Source organism: Phyllobates terribilis, unplaced genomic scaffold (assembly GCF_046119375.1).
Source record: "Phyllobates terribilis strain yellow unplaced genomic scaffold, ASM4611937v1 Scaffold_2__4_contigs__length_985480577, whole genome shotgun sequence".
Taxonomy (NCBI): domain Eukaryota; kingdom Metazoa; phylum Chordata; class Amphibia; order Anura; family Dendrobatidae; genus Phyllobates; species Phyllobates terribilis.
Genome location: NW_027362762.1, coordinates 616,348,252 through 616,375,071, shown reverse-complemented (window position 1 = coordinate 616,375,071; position 26,820 = coordinate 616,348,252). Strand labels below are relative to the sequence as shown.

The following is a 26,820-nucleotide window of genomic DNA, read 5'->3' as shown; positions in this document are numbered from 1 at the left end:
ACAGTATCTGCTCCATGCTCTGAGTACTGTGCTGACAAACACAGCTGTCCTTCTTGTCACAGCTTTCATTAATGTGCCATCCTGGATGAGCTGCACTACCTGAGCAAATTCTGTGGGTTCTGCTGTAGATACCGCCTCATGCTACTGTACCTCTAGGGGTGAGAACAATGGCAGAATGCAACAGTGACCAAAACAACAGCCAAAACGGATGAGAAAAGAGAAATGGTCACCACCTGCAGAACCACTCCTTTGCAGTGGAGGTCTTTATAATTGCCTATCATTTCTACCTGTTGTCTCTTCCATTTGTACAACAGCAGGAGAAATTGATTCACAATCATTGTGGCTTCATAACTGGACAGATTGATTTCACAGAAGTGTGATTGACTTGGAGTTACATTGTGTTGGGTTCAGTGCTCCCTTTATTTTTTGAGCAGTATATTATAATATCTAAAATATAAGCGGGGATGCTTGTCTCCGTCTGAAGCCTTTATAGACTGCGCATGACCGACGCGCAGTCTGGCTACAGACAGAAGCACGCATCCAGCCGTTACAGGTAAGAGGAGTGTATGGCGCCGGAGATCATGGTATGCGTATCTACCGCGCCATACTTACATACTTACCTGACAGGTGGTAGATCGCTCACTCGGCTGCACACTGAGATAGACACAGGTACACCGTCTCTTTAAATCTTTGGTTGATTTATTGTAATGCTGCATAAACCAACCTTTAGTCCATAAAAATAAACACAGCCCGCAAGGCAAAACAGGAAAACAAAGCAAAAATGGTAACACATAGAACACAGTCCTTGGAGTAGCAGGGATTCACCTCCTGAGAGTTCAGCAACTCCACATAGTTCAAACACAAGCTCCTTTCTGGAGCTTACTTCTCTAGACATTGAACTCAGAATTCCTCAGCTGGCCAAGTATTTAAACCTCCCCCAGACCACACCCTGGGGAGGAGATATGGAGAACAACCTCCCACCCGCTCTGTAGTTGTTCTCATAAAAACACGCCCTTTGGAAATGGAGACTTACCCCTCCTTGCACATAACATGCTGGAGGAAACTTAACGGTTTCAATTCACTAACGCCCATAACCTCAGGGAAACATATCTCCCCTCCACCACTTTACCAGTGACTTTGTCACAATATAAATATAGGTCACAATTATATAATATATAACACGTAGTGCTAAGTGGTATTTTAATGGGCCCGGATTATGGGTCTGGTTTTTACAAGCAGCTGAAAGCTGGGAGGGATTGGCTGCTCCCTTACCTCCACTCCAGGTCTTTAAATGTCGAAGATGGTCCTGTCTCACTGTGGCTGTGTGTTTGCAAGGTGAACAGCCTTGCGTGTGCTGCTCAGACCCAGCTGGAGTCAGAGAAAAGCAGTGACATTTAAACGGCTGAGCCTATGCTTTATATGGACTGGTTATTTTCAATTTTTGTTCGGTTATACCTTTTGTACCAGGAAGAGGCTGTTTTATTTTGTTATCTTGAATGGTTTATGGACATTTAATAAACCGCCTGTTTGGATTGAACCGACGAACTGCATCCCTGTGTGTGAACCAGCGTCTACCACAGAGCCGATCCCTTACAATAGATATAGATATATATTAACAGTTTTGATATTTTAAATACTAGAGGGAGCAGCTGCTGAAATTTGTCATGAAAACCAAGTGTAATACTAGCTCACTGTACGGCTGCAGTTAGGCGGTGTGCCCACTATGCGTTTTTCAAGCATTTTTGATGCGGATTTCCCACAGCAATTCTGCATGCGGATTTGAGGTCCCAATGCATTTGAAAAACGCAAGTCAAATCCACATGTAAAAACGCTGCAAAAAAGCTTGTAAAATCCGCAAGCGTTTTTACATGCAGAAACGCTGCAGAAATTTTCTGCTTCATTTCTGCATCGTGGGCACATACCCTTACTGTGGACTCGGTTGGGAATTTTTTTTCCCGTGTGGATAACTCTTCCCATCTTCAAAAGCAACAGAGGGCAATGATATCAGACACTCTGGCATCGGATTCCACCGGATGTTTTTTTGTGACCGACGTAAGTCTTAGAAATATGTCTCATATAACCATATCATCGTGACGAAGTAGTGAACATAACGCATTTACTCACATGACTGGGAGGTTTGCGCATCAGCCCTGAATTAACCCCTTCCTGAATTGCGCTGTATATATACTGTTCTGCGTGAGCTCCGGGTTTCCTGCAAAGCGATGTATATATACGCTGCCGCTATTTTCGGTATTGCATCATGTGGTGACCGAGTTAAGATGGCTGTTGTCCCTAACAGCATGCACGCCTGCACGTCACCCCGGGGGAGCTTTACCTCCCCCCTCCCCCACGCAATCACTGTGATTGGCTGATCAGAATTGATCAGCCAATCACAGCGATATGTCAAAGTTTAAGAAAAAAAACAAATTACATGTGACATGCTGTGATTGGTGCTGTCTGACACAGCACCAATCACAGCAGTCACAATGGATGGGGAGTGATCGGCACGTCATCTCTCCTGATTAACCCCTTTGGTTCTGAATGGCTCAACAATAGTTTCTGACCAATCAGCGCCAAAGAGGTTAATCTAAAATACCGATCACCACTCCGCACGCCATCTTGACCTCAGAGTTGGCGTGTAGAGTGGTTGCATACCCAATTACCTGAGAGAAAGAAAAAAAATCATTGGTGGCCAGTGCGATCGGTCTCCTGTGCTGTGTGGTGGCTGCTGTGTGACCGATTTGTGATTACGGCAGCAGTTTCCCAATCCCTGTTCCAATAACCCCCCCATCTCCCCTCACCTCGCCCCCTCTTCCAATTGAATTTTTCTTTGCGGTTTTTCATGTGTATGGCGTCCTGCGCTGAGCATTCGTGCTCTTCCTGTGGCCTCAGCGCTCTGATCATTATCGCTGCTGATCAGAGTCTGTGCCAAGGGACTTTTTCTTTTTTTCTTCATGTGTAAGTGACGTCAGATTTATTTTTTTTTAGAGAAAGAAAAAAATCGTACAGTGTAGCTTTATAGGTAGGCAGGTAGCATATTAAAGTAGTGGACATCAGAGTGTTAGTGACATCCGAATAATAGTTAGTACAGAGTAGCTTTATAGGTAGGGAGGTAGCGTTTTTCTTCTGCAAAAAAATTTGTTATAGCCGGCTACTTTCCTAGCTAGTGCATTAGGGGAGCGTACGTGTTAGTGACATCCGTTTTTCTTTTGCAAAAAAAGAATATTTAGCGTCGAGTAAGTTTATAGGTAGGGCATTAGTGTAGTGAACGTCAGACAACCCCTACAGCAATCGATCCCACATGGACTGCACCTCCCCGAAAATTATCAGCCTGGTATTCCGGATTTCATCAGCAGCTCAGGAATTCAATTTGACATTACAGGCCTCACTGAAATGGACTTTTCACATTCTTTTTCAGAAAAGAAAAATTAATGTTATGGTGGCCCAGAAAAATTTGTGTGCTCAATTTTTCACCCAAAATCTCATGCGCCTGTAATTGCAGCAGAGATGATGACATTTTGGGGCATTGTGCTGCATATGCGCATAATCAAAAAAACAGAGATTCGGCAATACTGGAGTACTGATATTCTCTACAGCAAACCAGTATTCCGTATGGCCATGACAATGACACAATTTGAAGCGACCCAAAATTTTTTGCAATATAGTGATAATGAGCAGTGTCCTCCCCGAGACATTCCTAACTTTCAACATCTATATAAAATTGGGCCCGTAGTTGAAAACTTCAGCAGAAAATTTGCAGAGGCATTTAACAACCAAAGGGACATTGCTAAAGATGAATATCTGGTTCATTTCAAAGGGAGGCTAAAATTCCGACAATACCTGCCCAATAAGAGGGCCATGTACGGAATTAAACTGTACAAGCTGTGCGAATTGTTGCACCCACTGCTGGAAAAGGATTATCACCTCTACATAGATAACTTTTACACCAGCATCTCACACTTCCAGACTCTCACTGTCAGAGGTACAGTTGCATGCGGCACCATGTGAAAAAAATCAGAGAGACCTCCCTAAGCCACTAATTGGGCAGCTGCTGAGAAAGGGCGAAAGCAGAGCCCAATGCAGCGACAACATGCTGGTGGTCAAGTATAAGGACAAGAGGGATGTCCTTATCTTGTCCACCATACACCATGACTACAGCTCCCATGTCACTATCCAAGGTACCACAACACAAGTCCCAAAGCTACATTAGCTACATTGTATCTTGGATTATAATAAATACATGGGGGGTGTAGAGCTCTCAGATCAGGTCCTCAAACCATACAGTGCCATGCGAAAAGCTAAAGTATGGTACAAAAAATTGGCCATGTACATTGCACAGATGGTAACCTATCCACCAGCTACAGGAACCTTTTCACTGCAACCAGAAAAAGTGTAAAATCTGTCCATTTATAATGACCACGGACAAGCTGCATCACATCTAATGTAATGTACTTAATTATATGTTACAAATGTCCAGCTGGGGGGTCTATATGTTGGAGAGACAGGGCAAAAACTTAGAACAAGGATGAATTCTCATCGCCACAGAACCAGGATGAATTTTCATTGCCACAGAACCAAGATGAATTCTCATTACCATACAATAAAAGAAAAAAGAATAGATCTACCAGTGGCAAAACATTTTTGTATTCCTGATCACAGTATCATGGACATGGAATTACTGGTACTAAAAGGTAACTTCAAATCTCAGAGAGATAGACAGGTCTAGGAATACAAACCAATGACAACCTTTGACACACTCAGTGCAGGAATGAATGTGTCGCATGGATTTATGTCTTTCTATATCAACTAAGGAATGTGCTCCTTAGACCATGTGGGGGCATCACAATCATGGACCAGACTTCTGTCACAGGACAATAAAACTATCACACTCCTTATCTATGAACTATTCCAATATTTAAGGCCACAACTGTTTATCACTCTCCCATAATGATATTTCTGTTTTACGTCACTTGTCTCATCTACTGCATTATTTCTGTTAAAAAATTGCAATGGAAAAACAGATGATATAAATTTATACTTCTGTAGGGCATTAGCCTTAAATATCCACATAATGCAGACTATATCACTGTGGACTACAGTATATAGACCGTCGGAGAAACATGAAACAAAATACGATAATAATTGTCTGACAAACCGGCCATATTTAAAAAAGAAGCCTTTATTGAAACATTAAAACATGATATGTGGTGGCACAAAAAGGAGCATCCACTACATAGCATAAGTGAATAAAAAGTACATAATAGTATATAACCTTGTATAAGGTACAAAGGTTTCACATTTAACCTTTGTACCTTCTATATATATATATCTTTAATACTGCTGCCAATAATATTTCTTGGTGCTTTTCACATATTGGATGAGCTATTAAGTTACCTTATATACTGACATCTTTATACCCTCTTGTATGAGAAGTGATTTTGGGTTTTTGTACAACGCTTTGGCTCTGTTATATACTATTATATAGTTTTTATTCACTTATGCTATGTAGTGGATGCTCCTTTTTGTGCCACCACATATCATGTTTTAATGCTTCAATAAAGGTTTCTTTTTTTAAATATGGCCGGTTTGTCGGACAATTATTATCGGATTTTGCATTATTTCTGTGTCTTGTTGAGTATAAATATGTGACTCTTCAGATTTTGTGTTATACTAGCCTGATGTAGAGACCAGAGTAGTCTCGAAAGCTTGCAACTTGTTACCATCTTTTCAGTTAGCTATTAAAAGGAATCAACCACTAAGGACTCTCAAATCTAACTACTTTTCATTGTACAGATGGCACTGTACAATGCTTTTGTGCTGTTTTGACCTGCAGGCAACAGGGGGACGTTCCTTCAGTTTCAGAAGGTATTCATCAAGACACTACTGTTTGGCACTCCGGAAGGTGAGGGTCCCAGTACTGAACTGATGGTGCCCATATTGCCCCATGTCCTCCCGGTGGACAAAGTTGGGTTTGCCATATCTCCTAGCTCAAGCTAAAATCATGATCTCCAGCCTGGGACCTCCAAAGGGGCAGACATCCTTAGGATTGGGGGATCTCATAATTTATAGTACCTGAGCCACATGCCATCTACCATCCCCCATCTGATGTCACCAAGGGGAGTAGCTTGTACCTGCTAAAAGCAGATTCTGAATTATAGTCACTGTTCAGTGCTGGGAGATAAAACTTGCTATAGGTCTGTACCATTTCCAAATGGAGAGCTCCACTCTGCTATAGGTCTGCTCCTTTTCCGTGACATCATGTCTAGTAGTTTCTTTAGTTTATCCATTTTATTTTATGTGATTGTACAAGTTATATATTTTTTGTCCATTTTGTAGTATATTTTGTAAATTTTTATAAACACTGCCTAATTTTCGGATTCAATATATATAATTTAATAGCTTTGTTCCTCTTGAGCTATAAACCGCATCCCTGAAGTCTCGTTACCAGACGTGGGTGTCCAATCGGCCTGTACAAAAGATTGGTGGTGGCAGCTAGTTTTTTCATTGGTTATTGTGGAGCTTGGCGTTTACCGTACTGAACTATATTCATGTATAAATATTGCATGTGTTTGGATCAGATGTATATATAATATTATAACATACATTCACTGGGAAGTGCACAATAACTGGCCTAGTAGTGGAAGCAGCCGCGGCATCGTCCATCAATTGTAAGTCAATTGCATGATTGTCCAGATGACTGGAGGCAGCGGAGTGCTAGTTCGTGACAAATTGGTGGCAGTGGTGGGATATCTGCATGATATGTCCGGGAACAGCCGGGGTGAGATACATACAATGTTTTTTATTGTATTTCATTGGGGTGATGAGGTGTCTGGATAACTGCAATTCTGGCACTGATTATTTTTCTGTTTATAGCATTTCCTGAAGGAGAATACATTTTATATTTTAATAGACTAAGGGTATGTGCACACGATGCAGAAATGAAGCAGAAAATTTCTGCATCATTTCTGCATCTCCCTGGCAGAAAAAACGCATGCAGATTGTGCATGCGTTTTTCCTGCAGAATACATGTGGATCCACATGCAGATTGACATGCGTTTCCGCATGCAGATTGACAAGCGCTTTCCAGGCGATTTTAGCATCACCTGGAAAGTGCTTGACAACTAGGTCACAATATATAAATCCATGCAAACAGCATGGATTTATATAGTGTGACCCGAGAGAGTGTATATACTTACCTCTGATGGCCCGCGCTGTCCTGCTTTACAAAGTTCCCGGCTGCCGGCAACTTTGAATTGAAAGACCTGCCGACGTCAGCGTCACGTGACCCGTCACATGACTCTGACGTCACCGCAGGTCCTACAACTCACTGCAAGTGCCGGGAACCAAGCAGGAGCGGTGCGCGGGCCGACAGAAGGTAAATATACATTTATTTTTTATTTTATTCTTGTTTTACAGCTTTTTTAATGGTACCTGGGTGTGGATGAGACTCTCCTCTCCTCCACACTCGGGTACCATCCGCATATTAGAACGCGCCAATAACGCAAGTACAAATGCTGTCTTGCGGAATTGGCGCGTTCTAATGCAAGTCAATGGCGGCGTTTTCGCAAAATTAATTGACATGCTGCGGATTTTTGACCGCAGCGTTGACGCTGCGGAAAAATCCGCATCATGGGCACAGCACATGCGGATTTCCATTGGGGAACATTGCTTCCCTTCTACCATGCGTTTTTCATGCGTTTCCGCGGCGTTTACGCAACTGCAAAAACGCCGCGGAAACGCATGAAATACGCATCGTGTGAACTCAGCCTTAGGCTGCGGAAACGCATGTCAATCTGCATGTGGATCCGCATGTATTCTGCAGGAAATAAACAAATTTGTTAGTTGTATCAGTTCTTGGAAATGCTGTGTACTAAGTAAAGCTGTTCATCTTTCACAAATAAACCGCTTTCCTAGAAAAACATACAGTAAGTTCTTTAGCTAGTGGTAATTGTATCTGTTCCTAGGAAAGCTCAATGTGTTCAGTTTTCTAAAGTACATCGTTTTAGGCTGTGTGCCCACGTAGCATTTTTCAAGCGTATATGCTGCGGAATTTCCGCAGCGTAAACGCTTGAAAAACGCATGTATATCCGCACCCCATGGTCCCCAATGGGATTCCGCAAGTTCTATGCACATGCTGCGGATTTTTCCGCAGCGTTTATGCCGCGTTCAAAAATCCGCAGCATGTCATTTAATTTTGCGTTTCCGCAAGCGGAATTGCCTTAGTCCAATGCATAAAAAACGCAAGGCAATTCCGCATGTGGAAAACGCGTGATAAACGCGCGAAAAATGCGCGATAAACGCGTGCGGAATTCCGCATGCGTTTTTCCGGGAGAGGACTTGCATTTATGCAGCAGAAATTTTCTGCTTCATAAATGCAATGTGGGCACATAGCCTTAAAAAAAACAAAACAAAAAAAAACAACAATGTGACACATTTCCTTTAACCCCTTACCTTAACTGGGCAAGTCAGTAGCGGGTGTATGGAGCGGGCTCATGGGGTGAGCTCGCCCCATACCTCTAAGGTAATGGCTGTTTGTTACAGCCAAGGCCTGCCTCTAACAATTTCGGGTAGGACAAAGCGACAGACTCAATTGTTAATCTGTTAAATGCCACTGTCAAACAACACACCAGCAAAGTTGTGAGTCACTCAATGCGTCCCTGACATGATCACGGGTCTCTGATAGGTTCTTATGTCAGCCACCGCTCTGTTGAAGACCTCTGTGCATGTCATTACGGAGCTCCCTTGAAACCCTGCCTGTGGGTGGATGTGGGCTTCAAAGGAAACCATGATTTCAACTATATGCAGCAACGCTGTGGCATTGCTGTATATAGCACATGTGATCGGATGATCACAGGTTAACTAACAAATACAGTGAAAAGTAAAAAAAAGTTTTAAAAAATTCTGAAAAAAAAACCCATAAAAGTTCAAATCACCCCTATTCTTCCCCAATAAAAATAAAGATAAAAAAACGAGAAAAAAAACCAAAACCCACATATGTAGTATTGCCGCATTCAGAAAAGTCAGATCTATCAAAATATAAAAACAATTAACCCGATTGGTAAACACTGTAAATGGAAAAATCCAAGAACATCAAAATTTTTTTTTTTGGGTCGCTGCAATACCACAAAAATGCTTTAACAAGGGATCAAAATGTAATATCAATAAATACATAGTCTTGCCCAGCAAACAATAAGCCATCACATAGCTCCATCAATCGAAAAATGAAAACGTTTTGAGTCTAGGAAAAAGGCGACAACTGGCAAAACTTTTTTTTTTTTTTTTTTTTTAAATTATTTTTTTTTTCACCACTAAAATAATTCAAAATCTTGACATGTTTGGTATCGCTGGTATTGGTACAAGATTATAATCCCCAAAAAGCATCAGGACTACAGTCATCCTCCACTGTACACCAAATGTAGTTTACTTTATTGTGTGCTCAGATAACTTTGCCCAAAGTTTCAGAACTTAATTAGCCCGTTAGGGTTACGGCTTGTACACTATCATCGTTAGGAAAGGCCATGTGATGCAAATTTCCCAGCTTTATAAAACCCCAGCCTCCTCTAACCTTGTGCCAAAAAAAAGCAGCCTCAGAGAGGTGCTCATAGGATTGCTAGTGAGGCAAATCAGAATCCAAGCTTGACTGCGGGGGGTGGATCAATCATGGTTTGGGGTTGTGTTGCAACCAATGGCACAGGGGAACATTTTACAGGTAGACGGAAGAATTGTTTAATGAAATGTCAACAAATTCTAGATGCAAACATAACACAATCTGTAAAAAAGCTGAAGTTGAAAAGAGGATGGCTTCTACAAATGGATAATGATCCTAAACACAAGTCAAAATCCACAACAGCCTACCTCAAAAGGCGCAAACCCTCACAGTCCCCTGATTTGGGTGATCAAACTTTTGCATCAGTCCATTTTCCTTTTGGTAATTTTTAAAATGTAAAAAAATTACTATATATATTGTGACCTAGTAACTGGCAGAATACTGGAGGGGACTTGTGTTTCACTGAGGCTATTAGCTTCAGTGATGAGAAACATGGAAGTTGCTCCTGCATTGTAGGTGCAGAGAGGGTTAAGCAGCCATATTTAAAAGGGCATGTTTTATAGGTGAATGGCTAAAGAGCGAGTGGGAAGCCATTCACCATATCTCCACCCCAGGGAGTGGTCTGGGCTTTAAATAGCCAGCCTTGGGACCTGCTCCAGAAAGGAGTGTTGTGCTGAACTGTGTGTGGTAAACCCTGAGTGGCCGGACCCAGGCCGATATACGGACTGTGCTGCATCTTTGTATTTTGTTTTGCCGAATGGGCTGTGTTTACTTTATGGACTCCAGGTTGGTTTATGACGTTTTAATAAACCAACCCGAAATTTAAAGACACAGTGTTCTGTGTCCTACTTCCGACTACAGTCGAGCAAGCCGCTTTACCACAGGTGGTGTTAGAATTGCGGGCAACACTCCCAGCGAACATGTGTTATTATTACAGGAGGTGCTGCATGTCCTGGGTGAAGTCTGCCATAAGCCAGCAAGGGAAACCGATACTCTTACTATGCCTCCACCGCCTGCAGTATGGACTATCAGCCCAGTGAGGGGCCACAGTCATGTCCAGTGTGTGTAAATGGGGTATTCCGTAAATGGGGTACTGGTGGCAGGACTCTTTGACCAAGAGAGTTTGGTGAATCTGATAAGGACCACACTCCCACACGAGTTGATTCCAGGAAAAAATGTGGGTATCTGATGCATTCACGGGGACGCCAAGGATTACCCTATTGCCAGAGTGACTATATAAACTGACTGTGGAGCCGAGTCCCATGAGGTCGGGGTGGTTAAGAACCTGCTCCACCCGATAATAATAGGGCAGGACTTCAGCCTGTTCTGGGACTTGTGGCGGAAAGAGGGGGTACCAAGTGTCTCAAACAGGAGTTGGTTACACCATGATGCATCACCGTCGCAGTCAGAGGCAGATCAGTTCCCCCTGTGTGATCTTGCTGGTGACTAGGACGAGACGGTGACCCCAGAGGCCGAGAATCCGGATTTGGGGGTGTCTGTGGGAAATTTTGGTACTGCTCAAATGAAGGATGTTACACGCATTTGATAATGTAACCTGACACCAGGTTCCCGTATTTAACCAAAAAGACGAGCTGCTTTATCGAGTCATTAAACGGAGAGGGGAAGTGATAGAGCAGTTATTGGTGCTGGGTCCCTATAGGTGTAGGGTACTATATCTGGCTCATTCTCATGTCTTGGGTGGGCATCTAGAAGTAGAGAAAACACAAGAGCAGGTCCTGCAGAGGTTTTACTGGCCAGGATGTCACCAAGACCTTGAAAATTTCAGCAGATACTGCCCTAACTGTCAACTAACTGCTCCAGTAACCCACTTCCGCAGTCCCCTAGTGCAATTACACAGCGTTCCGCGTCTATCTCCGCATACAGCCGAGCAAGCCGCTTTACCACAATATATATATATATTTTGGCTAAAATTCAAAAGAAATGTATCATCTTTAACTTTAGCCCTTTGAGAGATCATTTCATATTCAACTTGCTTAACTGTTAACAGTAATTTTGACCAGGGGTGCCCAAACGTTTAAATGCCACTGTATATAGAAAGATGTAATGGAAACAAGGAATGTACCAAGCAAAACAATAATGGATGTCAAACCAGGGCAACGGTCACATCTTCACCAGGACCTGCCCTCACAACGTCTGCCTCTCTAGCCAGGAGTCACCGAATACTATGCGGGCGGCGCTGGTGATAGAGACGTCGGCACTAAAATCTCTGAATGGTTCAGGCTCTGTCCAGCCACTAACGTTAGGGTGGCTGGGATCTGCAGTGCCATCCCGTAAGACAGTATGGGTGTGTGTGCTGTCCAGGTGAAGTTATCAGCTCTCTGCTTCAGCCATTTGGGAAAGTAACACACCATACTAAAGCTTTGAGCTTACTGCTGGAAGTTGCATGATATAACCCTGTGCTCCACTGTCTGTCAGAAACAGCCAAGCTCCCATAGAGAAGGTAGAGGTGGTTTATTACAAACTCTGCCTTCTTGATCGCTAAATATACAGCTCTGAAACAAATTTTTTAATGATCTAGAGAAATCCTAAATCAGAATTTATTTATCTATGTCTGCTATAGCCTACAGCATATTTTATAATATAATAAAGCCCAGTTAGGGACGTTGTGTTGTGGCATGCTGTCGCAAAAATATTAATCATACAAATTCCAGCAAATATCTATTAAACAGCTACAAAATGCTCAATTAGAGGAGACTCATTGTTGTGTTGGGAAGTGCACCAGTAAATTAATAATCCTGAAATATCATAAAGCCCCGATGGTATTTTGCACCATTTCCTCGCTCTTAGAAACCGTCCTTCTGAGCTGACATGGAAACAGATATACAGTGCCTACAAGTAGTATTCAACCCCCTGCAGATTTAGCTGGTTTGATAAGATGCAAATAAGTTAGAGCCTTCAAACTGCAAACGAGAATAGGTTTTATGAACAGAAGCATAAATCTTACAAACCAAAAAGTTATGTTGCTCAGTTGAATTTTATTAAATTTTAAACATAAAAGTGTGGGTCAATTATTATACAACCCCTATGTTTAATATTTTGTGGAATAACCCTTGTTTGCAATTACAGCTAATAATCGTCTTTTATAAGACCTGATCAGGGTGGCACAGGTCTGTGGAGTTATCTTGGCCCACTCCTCCATGTAGATCTTCTCCAAGTTATCTAGGTTCTTTGGGTGTCTCATGTGGACTTTATTCTTGAGCTCCTTCCACAAGTTTTCAATTGGGTTAAGGTCAGGAGACTGACTAGGCCACTCCAACACCTTGACTTTTTCCCTCTTGAACCAGGCCTTGGTTTTCTTGGCTGTGTGCTTTGGGTCATTGTCTTGTTGGAAGATGAAATTACGACCCATCTTAAGATCCTTGATGGAGGAGCGGAGGTTCTTGGCCAAAATCTCCAGGTAGGCCGTGCTATCCATCTTCCCATGGATGCGGACCAGATGACCAGGCCCCTTGGCTGAGAAACAGCCCCACAGCATGATGCTGCCACCACCATGCTTGACTGTAGGGATGGTATTCTTGGGGTCGTATGCAGTGCCATCCAGTCTCCAAACGTCACGTGTGTGGTTGGCACCAAAGATCTCGATCTTGGTCTCATCAGACCATAGAACCTTGAACCAGTCTGTCTCAGAGTCCTCCAAGTGATCATGAGCAAACTGTAGACGAGCCTTGACATGACGCTTTGAAAGTAAAGGTACCTTACGGGCTCGTCTGGAACGGACACCATTGCGGTGGAGTACGTTACTTATGGTATTGACTGAAACCAATGTCCCCACTGCCATGAGATCTTCCCGGAGCTCCTTCCTTGTTGTCCTTGGGTTAGCCTTGACTCTTCGGACAAGCCTGGCCTCGGCACGGGAGGACACTTTCAAAGGCTGTCCAGGCCGTGGAAGGCTAACAGTAGTTCCATAAGCCTTCCACTTACGGATGATGCTCCCAACAGTGGAGACAGGTAGGCCCAACTCCTTGGAAAGGGTTTTGTACCCCTTGCCAGCCTTGTGACCCTCCACGATCTTGTCTCTGATGGCCTTGGAATGCTCCTTTGTCTTTCCCATGTTGACCATGTCTGAGTGCTGTTCACAAGTTTGGGGAGGGTCTTAAATAGTCAGAAAAGGCTGGCAAAAGAGATCTTTAATCCACACATGTGAAGCTCATTATTCTTGGTGCCTGAACTACTTCTTAATACTTTAGGGGGACCAAACAGAATTCTTGTGGTTTGAGGGGTTGAATAATAAATGACACTCTGAATTAACCTTTAACGTTTTAAAAAATAAATAAATAAATAAACAAAAACAAAATTTGCTGCAGTGCATTTCCCACTTCCAGGCTGATCTACAGTGCAAATGTCACAATGCCAAGTTAATTCCGCATGTGTCAACCAGCTAAATCTGCAGGGGGTTGAATACTACTTGTAGGCACTGTATAATTAACAATGTAAAGTTATTTTCAATATCCCTCTTTTAGTAATCTAAAAATCATTATGGCCGTATTTTAAGTAGATTGTAAAATGGCTGATATTGTAGAATTTATTACATCTCTAATCAAAAAAAAAATATTCATTACTATGTTGCACACAATTTTAACATTTTTGGCATGTATTAGATTCCTCAAACACATGACCACTAGTACACAAACAGATTAGTAGACTAAAACAAATGTAGCAAGATAATTGACCTACAAGAACCATGCAAAATAATTAAACAACTTAACTCTACAGTGATTATTTCAGTTAAAAGGACATTTTATTGATGCTTTTATTTTTTGTTCACTGTGCAATCAAATAAGCTAAAAAAGTCAAATTAGAGTAACATATTTTTAGATGAATTTCTTGCAATTTTAAAAAATGTATTGGGGATCATCACTTTGTAGTATTACAGGTTCTCATCCTTTTGTTATTACAGACTTCCTCCAATTAAAAAACACTTTACATGGAAAACCTGTTTTTCAATTGGAGGAGGCTGATTAGACAAAGCTGGTTACAGGAGGAGAACCCAAAAAATTCTATTGTTAGAATAATTTCCCATCAAAGGGGTGTCCTCATTTATTTATTTATTTTTTTTATCTCTGCCTCCCAGCTTCCTGCTTGCCAGTGCACTCCTAATGATTGACAGTTCAGACTAGCAGGATTGGCGCACCGCTGGCCCCAACAGTGGCAGCTTTGCCTCTGTAGCATGGGGGAAGCACAGGGACACTGAAGCTGGAGAAATCATGTGATGACACCAGCTTCAGAGCAGCGCTTGCAAGCTATATGGCAAAGAGATTCAAAGTGCATACTCCTTACCAAGGGAACCAACCACTGATGACAGATTGCAGAGGTGTTTGGTAATGAAGGCAATAAGCAGTACACAATAGAATAAAAAATCCTTCCGTTCTTGTTAACACTGAAGATTTTAAGAGGCAAATTTCACTGTTGCTTGTTTTTTAACAGTAATTTACAGCTTTACCCATTTATGAGGACGAGAATCCCATTTAAGAAGCATATATCTAGAGAATAAGAAAAAGCACCTAGAACTGAACTAGAACATGATTTTTCAAAAAAACACAAAAAAAAAACAATTAGAGCCCACAAATAACTTTAAATAAATCTGATTTCTAAGTAATTCCCAAAGGTTATTTCTAAAATACTTCCTTTCCTGGCTTCACAGCGCTAAACTTGATCTTTACATGTATAGGTGGCGCCTTCCATAAGAGTTTGCCACCCAAAACAAGTGTCGAGCTGCTTATATTACTGATTTATTTCAACTTCTTGCAGACTTTTTGGACTATTGTCTAATCCTCCAAGGTGGCAACTTTAACCTGTTCAAGGATCCAGACACTGTAAACCCTTCAGGTTTATCCTTGGTTCTTCTCTGTAATTCAACTGACTCAGTGGACTTTGGCACCAAGAAAAAAAAGGTGTGTCACAATACTATTGAACTATCTAATTATCTAGATATCGTGATCCAAAAATTCTAGGGCTATCTGCTTTAACTCTCTATTTATGCAAAGCATAGCTCACATGTGGAGTGCAAATGGACTTTTAGGCACCTATGGCTGGCAGCTCAACTCTCAACGTACAATTCATGTCATCCTGCTATAAAAAAACACAAACATTTTTGCAGGGAAGAGGATACATACAGATACATTTATTGTATTAAAAATTCAGAACATTTGTGCTTCAGACTCCGGAGTCGGGGCTATCCACCATGGATAACTAAAATCTATTTTCTTTTCCCCTTTTTCTACAACATAAAGCATCCCATAAAATATTACAAGTTCCTGATCAGGATTCTGCCATCTGAAAAGCACTACAAAAATATTTTAAAATGTTAAAGGGGTGGTCCAGGCTGAATTGAAAATTCTGAAGTCACAATGTGAAAGCACACTGCCGAATAATGAAAGCGTGCCATGCACACACTATTACATGCATGATTGCAGGTATAAGATTTACATATTTATGGACTTGTGTTGACTAGACTTCTTTCAATTTTCTTCAATGGAGAAAAGCCAGATCATTCTAGCATGTGATTGCAAGTATTCAACCTGCATACACACTGTCATGTCACCGGCCATCGGCACGGGGAATACAGGTGAATCTTGACCGAGTGCGCATAGCACACTATCACGATTCAACAATATACAATTCACACAGAGTGACTGCAGACTTTTTGTTTTAGCCAGTGGAACCCCTTTTCATGGAGATCCACAGCATTGCAAAACTTGTTAACTCACAATCTATACGTGGATCAACCTAATAAATTCGTTACCTAGCTGGTTACAGCTGAACGATATTCAAACGTTGTATATGCTGCTCATTAATACATTTGTCTAAAGTATTTGTCTAGTTTTTTTTAAATGAAAACTATACTATGAAACCATACATAAACTATATAAGTGGTGTTTCAGTCTATCTAATCTCACGCAATTCCAATATATTGGATGCACTATTAGTCTTATGAAAATTAGAATGAGTATTTGGTTAAATACTTGGCAAGACGTTAGATATTTTGCCCAAACGACTATTTTTTTTCAGAATACACCCTAGCTAAATTTTTTTTTTTTATGGGTTATTGCTCAATAAGCCTGAGGGGGTGGGGGGATACTCCTCACTTTTGTAGCACACACAGCCTTACAAACCTTGCCTTATCTTTTCACAACTCCTAAGCTAAACAATTGTGACATTGGATTCCAAAATGGTTCTATCATTTCCAATTGATGTTGCTCTGTCTTCCATTTCTACTATGTTTTAGCTTATGCATACCACACTACCAAAACACCTTTGTATTTATGTCTAGTTCTTTGGCCTATTTTACACTGCATAAGATAAAATTTGGATTATGGTGCTACTTATGCTTACCAGTCTAATATTCAGTGGAAAGTACAGGGTGAGTCATTTATATGGATACACCTAAATTATAAAGAAATGGTTGGAGATATCAACTTCCTGTTTGTGGCACATTAGTATATGGGAGGGGGGAAACTTTTCCAGATGGGTGGTGACCATGGTGGCCATTTTGAAGTCGGCCATTTTGGATCCAACTTTAATTTTTTCAATGGGAAGAGGGTCATGTGACACATCAAACGTATTGAGAATTTCATAAGAAAAACAATGGTGTGCTTGGTTTTAACGTAACTTTATTCTTTCATGAGTTTTTTACAAGTTTATGACCACTTATAAAATGTGTTTGAAGTGCTGCCCATTGTGTTGGATTGTCAATGCAACCCTCTTCTCTCACTCTTGACACACTGATCGCAACACCGCAGAATAAATGCTAGCACTGGCTTCCAGTATCCGTTGTTTCAGATGCTGCACATCTCGTATTTTGATGGTATGGTGTGGTATATGGGGTACAAAGATAGTGGGGCCATTCTTCATCAACAGAAACCTCAATGCCACTGGATATCTGAAATTGCTACATGATGATGTGTTGCCCTCTTTATGCACTGAAGATGGCGTGTTCCCTGAGTTTTTCCAACAAGATGGTGCACCACCACATTATGGGTGTCAGGTCCGAGTATTACTACATGAACAGTTTCCTGGAAAGTGGATTGGTCATCGTGTGCCAGTTGAATGGCCACCAAGGTCTCCCGATCTGACCCCCTTAGACTTTTATCTTTGGGGTCATCTGAAGGAAATTGTCTATGCTGTCAAGATACGAGATGTGCAGCATCTGAAACAACGGATACTGGAAGCCTGTGCTAGCATTTCTTCTGCGGTGTTGCGATCAGTGTGTCAAGAGTGGGAGAAGAGGGTTGCACTGACAATCCAACACAATGGGCAGAACTTTGAACACATTTTATAAGTGGTCATAAACTAGTAAAAAACTCATGAAAGAATAAAGTTACGTTAAAACCAAGCACACCATTGTTTTTCTTATGAAATTCTCAATACGTTTGATGTGTCACATGACCCTCTTCCCATTGAAAAAAATAAAGTTGGATCCAAAATGGCCGCCGTGGTCACCACCCATCTGGAAAAGTTTTCCCCCTCCCATATAGTAATGTGCCACAAACAGGAAGTTGATATCACCAACCATTCCCATTTAATTTAGGTGTATCCATATAAATGGCCCACCCTGTATTATATTACCAATATTGTCGGAGTTTTTTTTTCTAATTTAAATAAAAAATATTATATTAGATTCAGATTAATTTTTGTGCTTATAATAAAATCACAAATACTCCTGTCATATATAGCAAAATTAAAAAATAGGTTTACAATACGAAAAAAAGATTTGCTTATTAGCAAATCATTTCTTAACCTATAATTAAATTTCAAGCTTGTAGACTATATTTGTGTTACTTTTTAAATCTCATGCAGCAAACTTGTTAGTTAAATCTTACCAGTCAAAATGTATATAAATTACCTTGTTAATCTATCACTTACTGACGGCCCTCCGACACTTAATCTGTCAGGATGAGAAGACATAGATTACTAAAAAACATTAAAGAAATGTTTCTTCTAAATCACTTTATGCCATGTATAAAGAGATTTTCCTAGACTACAATACGGATATAGCCTATCCACAGGGTAGGCAATCAAGGTCAGATGTGTGGTGATCAAACTCCTACCACTCAATTGCCTGAAAGCCCACGTCCCCTTCAATGTTTGCCAAGCACAGCAGCTTTTAACTAGTGGCTGTAATTAATATTCACTTGAATAGGATTTAACTGAAGTGAGTTGCAATACAAGGAATTACAAAAAGCTATATCCGGTAAACACAATAAAGGCTTTACAGCAACTTTAGTCCGCTGATAAAAAAAAAAAAAAAAAGGGTGGAAAAAAAAAAGAGGGTTTTGTTTATTAACCCATATCAATGAAGTGCAACGTTATACACAAACATGCATACTATAAATAATATGTACCGTACAGTAAAAAAGTTTTATGGAGGTGTGGAAATGATAAAAAGTAAGCATGCTTTAAAAATAAAAGTGCTAATAGATCTTTTTTTAATAATTAACATGCAAAGATAATTCCTTCTTAATCCAATCCATATTTGGTGTGACCACATGCCTCCAAAAGAACATCAATTCTAAGTACACTTGCAAAAGTGTCATGGATTTTGTAGAAGTATAGTCTATGAGTAACGAATTTAATAAAACAGGTTATAATGATAATCCTTTTCATATTTAGGTGAAACACAGTCATTAATTGAAATAGCTGCAAGAAGCTTAAATATGGGCGAGTAACATCCAAACTCTGCTACAAAGGTGAGATTGTGGAAGACACTACATTTCACAGATAACATAACATGGCAAGACTTAGCGCAGCAACAAAACACCTCGGAATTACAAGTGTTATAAAGATAATTAAAGGGAATCTGTCAGATCTCTTATATGGGCATACAGGGTATAGAAAAGTAAATCTATACTTACCTGTATGGCCCATAGTAGAGGTCTGATTGCAGAGAAAAGTGTTTTTATCACCTCTGTTTTCCACAGGCTTGGCGTCCCCCGGACGCAAAGAAATCCCCGCCTATGTGCTTATTATTCCCCCAAATCTCCATCTATATGCTTAATTATCATATTCCCCCCTTTCCCTGCTCGTCACAGGGCCCTGTGACATGCACTGTGCCCCCTGACTTCCCGGGCATGCGCAAAGCGCCACTCACATACTGCGCGCTTTACCTCATCCCAGCCCCGTCTCTCTGTGCTCTGCGCCGCAGGGTTCTATTGTGCAGGCGCCTGGAAGTGACAGTGAGAGGGGAGAATATGATAAATTTAGCATATAGGCGAGGATTTCGGGGAATAATAAACAGTTAGGCGGGGATTTCTTGGCGTCCCCCGGATGCCAAGCCTGTGGAAAACAGAGGTGATAAAAACACTTTTCTCTGCAATCAAACCTCTACTATGGGCCATACAAGTAGGTATAGATTCACATTTCTATCACCTGTATGCCCATATTAGAGGCCTGATATCTCCCAGGTGGTGACAGATTCCCTTTAAAGTGCAATGTGCATCTCATCTTTACAGTTTTTTTGAGGGCAGGGACAGTACAATTGTTTTCTTTTATCTCCTCGGAGTACTCCTTTAAGGTAGACAGACCCACAAACAAGCAATAACTGAAGTCAACTGCAGTAAAGGCCTTGCAAAGCATCAAGAAGGAGGAAACCCAGTGTTGGGTGACGACCATGGCTTCCAGATTTCAGGCAGTCATTGCCTGCAAAGGATTCTCTACAAAGTATTAAAAATGAACATTTTATTCATGATAAAGTTAATTTATCCAATTAATTTTGAGCCCCTAAAATGAGGAGGCTTTATAGAAAAATGGTTGCAATTTCTAAATGTTTTACAGGATATTTTTGTTCATCCTCTTTAATTAAGCCTGAAAGTCAACACTTCAATTGTATCTCAGTTTCATTTTAAATCCAAAATAGTGGCATGCAGAGCCCAAATCACAAAGATTCTGTCATTGTCCAAATTTTTGTGGACCTAACTGTACTTATCCATCACACAATACCATCAGGGAGGAGTCTGAATGGCTCCAATGTTTTTTCTGCAGTAGGACAATAACCCCAAAACTATCTTCAGCGTAAAGGAAAACAAGGAGTCCTGGAAGTGATCCCTGATCCCATCATCATCATTGCATTTGTCTGGGATTACATGAAAAGATAGAAAGATTTGTGCAAGTGTACCCAGAAAATTGATGCTGTGTTGAAAGTAAGTGGTGGTACGTTTGAAAGCACTCTTAGGCTATGTGCCCACGTTGCGGAAATGAAGCAGAAAATTTCTGCTTCATTTCCGCATGTCCTCTCCCGGAAAAACGCATGCGGAATTCCGCAAGCGTTTATCGCGCGTTTTCGACATGCGGAATTGCCTTGCGTTTTTTATTGCATTGTATAAGGCAATTCCGCATGCAGAAACGCAAAATTAATGAACATGCTGCGGATTTATAAATGCTGCGGAAAAATCCGCAGCATGGGCATAGAACTTGCGGAATCCCCTTGGGGACCATGGGGTGCGGATTACAAAGCGTTTCACAAGCGTTTCCGCTGCGGAAAATCCGCAGCAAAAACGCTTGTAATCCGTAACGTGGGCACGCAGCCTTACCGTGCAGTATTATTTCCACACCCAAATCTTTCACACAGTATATCTTACATATATAATATGATTGTACCGTATATGTATACCGTTTATAGTTCAAGTCCATTGATGCTGTATTTGGCCACATGTATTGCTCTGTTTGAATAAGATAATATGGATACTTAGGGCAGTAATGATTGAGCCCATTCACATTTTCTCCATACGCTTTGATATGGAGCTGTTTTCTAAGATACGCTCCTATTCGGTCCTGCGGTGTGTGCTCCAACTTCCTGCTTCTGGCTGGTTGTCCCTGGAGACACGTCCATGTACCTCGCCTCCGCCCTCCTACTTTATGAAGCTTCTGATGGAGTTGGGCGGATGTGACGTCGGCTCCAGATACTTCCGGTCAGAGGTGCGGTCATTGCGAGCGCTGCTTCAAGCCGCCACATTGGGGACCTATATACAGTGCCTTGGGAAAGTATTTGGCCCCCTTGAACTTTTCTACCTTTTGTCACATTTCTGGCTTCAAACATAAAGATATAAAATTCTAATTTTTTTGGGAGAATCAACAAGTGGGACACAATCGTGAAGTGGAATGAAATTTATTGGATATTTTAAACTTTTTTAATAAATTAAAAACTGAAAAGTGGGGCGTGCAATATTACTCGGCCCCCTTGAGTTAATACTTTGTAGCGCTACCTTTTGCGGCGATTACAGCTGCAAGTCGCTTGGGGTATGTCTCTATCAGTTTTGCACATCGAGAGGCTGAAATTCTTGCCCATTGTTCCTTGCAAAACAGCTCAAGCTCATTGAGGTTGGATGGAGGGCGTTTGTGAACAGCAGCTTTCAGCTCTTTCCACAGATCCTCGATTGGATTCAGGTCTGGACTTTGACTTGGCCATTCTAACACCTGGATACGTTTATTTTTGAACCATTCCATTGTAGATTTTGCTTTATGTTTGGGATCATTGTCTTGTTGGAAGATAAATCTCCGTCCCAGTCTCCAGTCTTTTGCAGACTCCAACAAGTTTTCTTCCAGAATGGTCCTGTATTTGGCTCCGCCCATCTTCCCATTAATTTTAACCATCTTCCCTGTCCCTGCTTAAGAAAAGCAGGCACAAACCATGATGCTACCACCACCATGTTTGACAGTGGGGATGGTGTTTTGAGGGTGATGAGCTGTGTTGCTTTTAGGCCAAACATATCATTTTGCATTGTGGCCAAAAAGTTAGATTTTGGTTTCATCTGACCAGAGCACCTTATTCCACATGTTTGGTGTATCTCCCAGGTGGCTTGTGGCAAACTTCAAACGAGACTTTTTATGGATATCTTTGAGAAATGGCTTTCTTCTTGCCACTCTTCCATAAAGGCCAGATTTGTGCAGTGTACGACTGATTGTTGTCCTATGGACAGACACTCCCACCTCAGCTGAAGATCTCTGCAGTTCATCCAGAGTGATCATGGGCCTTTTGGCTGCATCTCTGATCAGTCTTCTCCTTGTTCGAGATGAAAGTTTAGAGGGACGGTCGGGTCTTGGAAGATTTGCAGTGGTCTGATACTCCTTCCATTACAATATGATCACTTGCACAGTGCTCCTTGAGATGTTTAACACTTGGGAAATCTTTTTGTATCCAAATCCGGCTTTAAACTTCGCCACAACAGTATCTCGGACCTGCCTGGTGTGTTCCTTGGTCTTCATGATGCTCTCTGCACTTGAAACAGAACCCTGAGACTATCACAGAGCAGGTGCATTTATACGGAGACTTGATTACACACAGGTGAATTCTATTTATCATTACCAGTCATTTAGGACAACAATGGATCATTCAGAGATCCTCACTGAACTTCTGGAGTGAGTTTGCTGCACTGAAAGTAAAGGGGCCGAATAATTTTGCACGCCCCACTTTTCGGTTTTTAATTTTTTTAAAAAAAGTTTAAAATATCCAAGAAATATCGTTCCACTTCACGATTGTGTCCCACTTGTTGTTGATTCTTCCCCCAAAAAAATAGAATTTTATATCTTTATGTTTGAAGCCAGAAATGTGGCGAAAGGTAGAAAAGTTCAAGGGGGCCAAATACTTTCACAAGGCACTGTATACCAGGTCAGATATCTCCAGTATTACCCCTCCAAGGAAGGGCACGTCAGGGGTTTTCCAGGGGCAGCCTAACAGGTCATTTATTTGCTATAGCATACCTTTATTTGATATTTGTTCCCAGCTTTTCCCCATGCACTGTCTATGTGCTTATGAACTCTGTGTATCCATTTATTTTTTCATCATTCTGGGGCACATTTTATTTACCTCAGTGGTCACACCTGTTTTTGTAGGATTAGTCCACAGTTTATGTTGGTTAACTTACATTGGTGCATATGATGTGGATATATACATAGAGTATATGATTTCTCTTCCATGATTGCATACTGATGATTGATTATTTGGATAGGAACAACTGGTGAACAATACCTGTAGGGCTGTCTTATGTTCGTAATTCTCCTTTTAAATTTTTATCCTATGTTATCATATTTTAACTATAATAAATAATAAAATCAATATTTTACTACCTTGGCGTTATTGCTCCAATCTCTATATAGGTTGTTGTTCACCTGTAACCACACCAGCCCAGGACCTCAACATCTAGCATCTTCACTTCCAAGATCATCTGAGACCAGCCACCAGGACAGCTACTGCAACAAGCATATGTATAACCAAAGAATTTCTGCACAAACTGTCAGAAACAGTCTCAGGGAAGCTCATAGGAATGCTTGTCATTCTCATCGTGGTCTCCACCTGACTGCAGTTTGTCGTTGTAACCAACTTGAGTGGGCAAATGCTCACAATTGACACAATTGATGGAGTCTGGCATGTTCTCTTCACGGATGAATCCCGGTTTTCACTGTACAGGACAGATGGCAGACTGTGTGTATGGGGTTGTATGGGTGAGCGGTTTACTGATACGACAGCGTGTTCAAGCTCCTGCCAATATCCAGCATCTTCGCATAGCCATTGAAAAGGACTGGGCCAACATTTCACAGGCCACAATCAACAACCTGATCAATTGTATGCTCATTACCTGCCCAATACAATCCCAACAGTGAAACATGGTGGTGGCAGCATCATGCTATGGGGGTGCTTTTCAACTGCAGGGACAGGACGACTAGTTGCAATTGAAGGAAACAATGCGGCCAAGTACAGAGATATCCTGGATGAAAACCTGAGGTCCAGAGCACTCTGGAAGAGACTTGGCTGAAGGTTCACCTTTCAACAAAACAATGACCCTAAGCACACAGCTAAAATAACAAAGGAGTGGCTTCAGAGCAACTCTGTGACCATTCTTGACTGGCCCAGCCAGAGCTCTGACCTAAACCCAATTGAGCATCTCTGGAGAGACCTGAAAATGGCTGTCCACAAACGTTCACCATCCAACCTGACGGAACTGGAGAGGATCTGCAAGGAAGAATGGCAGAGGATCCCCAAATCCAGGTGTGAAAACTTGTTGCATCATTCCCAAGAAGACTCATGGTTGTACTAGCTCAAAAGGGTGCTTCTACTCAATACTGAGGAAAGGGTCTGAATACTTATGACCATGTGATATTTTAGTTTTTCTTTTTTAATAAATTTGCAAAAATGTCTACATTTCTGTTTATTTCAGTCAAGATGGGGTGCAGAGTGTACTTTAATGAGAAAAAAATGAACTCTTTAGAATTTACCAAATGTCTGCAATGCCACAATGTCTTCACACCAGGCCAGATAATCAAAAGCAGAGCTGGGATACAGTCAAGTAAGAGCAGATTCTCAGGGCTCCTGTCCAGTGGCCAAACATTACTGAAATTGGCGATGCTCCTGGTACTGCAAAATGGTTCACACCAACTACAATATACACAGTCATGAGAAAAACGAAGTACACTCTCTTTGACTTCCATGATTAGAAACATATTGTCTTTAGAAAGTGTTCAAATCAGGTACATACAACTTCGTATGCACAACACATGACAAATTAGATTGTGTCATTGTTTATTTACTAAAAATTAGTCCAAAATGAAGAAGCAGTGTGTGAAAAATTAAGTACATAAACTGAATCAATAACTTTTAGAACCATCTTTAACCCCTTTCTGACGTTTTACGTAATAATACGTTTCTGTGCCCTGATACTTATGGACCAGGTACGTATTATTAAAGCATGCCAATTCTGACAGCTGACACCTCGCCAGCACCGCTCCCGGCACTTTAACCCCCTAAATGCTGTGATTGCAGCATTTAGCGAGTGAGCAGAGGGACAGCAGCAGCTGTTAGTTCGGGGTCGTACACATATTTGGTATCGCCGCGTCCGTAACGACCAGACCTATAAAACTGTCTCACTAGTTAACCCCCTTAGCAAACACCGTAAAAAAATAAAAAACTAAGCAAAAAAATGTGCTTTATTATCATACCACCGAACAAAATGAGATCAAAAAGACTAAAGTAAATAAAAATGGAACCACTGAAAACATCATCTTGTCCCACAAAAAACAAGACGCGATACAGATCCATCAGCCCAAAAAATAAAAAAAAAAAGTTATAGCTCTCAGAATACAGCGATGCAAAAAAAATTATTTTTTCTATAAAATAGTTTTTATTGTTTAACAGCGCCAAAACATAAAAAAACAATATAACTGTAATATCGCTGTAAACGTACTGGCCCGAAGAATAAAGCTGCCTTATCAATTTTACCACATGTGGAACGGCATAAAAAAAAACAACAAAATTCCTGAATTGTTGGTTTTTGTTTATTCTGCCTCCCAAAAATCGGAATAGAAAGCGATCAAAAAATGTCATGTGCCCGAAAATGATACCAATAAAAAAAGTCAACTTGCCCCGCAAAACACAAGCCCTTACATGACTATCAGCTGAAATATGGAAAAATTATAGCTCTCAAAATATGGCAATGTAAAAACTAGTATTTGCAAAAAAAAAAATAGCGTTTTCGAGTGTGACAGCTGCCAAACATAAAAACCCGATATAAATCTGGTATTGCTGTAATTGCACCGACCCGAAGAATAAAGTCGTATAATCACTTATACCGCACGAGAAACAGCGTAAAAAATAAATAAAACCAATTCTTCACCTGCTGCTGATTTGTTCATTCTGCCTCCCAAAGATCGCTGTATGGCTCGTGTAAAGATCTGAGGTTGTGGGTTGTAAGTAACCACCTCGGCAGGTCAACTATGCAAAAATATATTACATTAATCACATCAATGGTAATAAAGCAATTCCAGGTAAATGGTCAAAATACAGGTCTCTCAGTCCTCACGTTCCCAATTTGGGTTCAGTAGTTCCACTGGCTTTGTATAAGGCCATACTCACTGTCTCCCAACTTTTGGTTGGCACACAGATTTCGTATCTCCAGCCAGTATAGTCTGCAGCCACAGTCCACGATCCTCTAGACTGCAGATAAAACAATGAAAGCACATGTATCCAGTAGCAACAGTCCTTTTAAGACAGTTTAAATCCAAACTACATAATCCATAATGGTAACATGTTTATCCATCCATCCTTCCAAGTCCACGGTCTCAATCCTCTTCTTTCAATGTCCTTCCACACAACTCCTTCACTAAAATCATGTCTCTCTTTTCCTTCAGTGGGATCAGTCCCCTGAATGGGCAGAACGGATGACACCCTCCCCCTTAAGCATTTACTTTAGCTGAAACAATGAAAAATATTCTAAGAGCCTTTACCTGAGACTGCATGTAAGACCTCCTGTGGTGACGGCTCCACTGTG

General features: G+C 41.1%; 1 protein-coding gene across 4 annotated transcripts in view; it reads right to left on the bottom strand.

Moving 5' to 3' along the window:
• DCAF6 (DDB1 and CUL4 associated factor 6) overlaps positions 1 to 26,820 on the bottom strand; it is a 287,738-nt gene that overhangs the window by 55,023 nt on the left and 205,895 nt on the right. For 3 of the 4 annotated variants that reach the window (XM_073666525.1, XM_073666527.1, XM_073666528.1), the window contains one exon: positions 18,411 to 18,452. The exons of the other annotated variant lie outside the window; for it this stretch is intronic. In XM_073666525.1, coding sequence (XP_073522626.1) covers positions 18,411 to 18,452 — 42 coding nt within the window. The remainder of the gene's footprint in view (positions 1 to 18,410; positions 18,453 to 26,820) is intronic. 4 annotated transcript variants of the gene reach the window in all.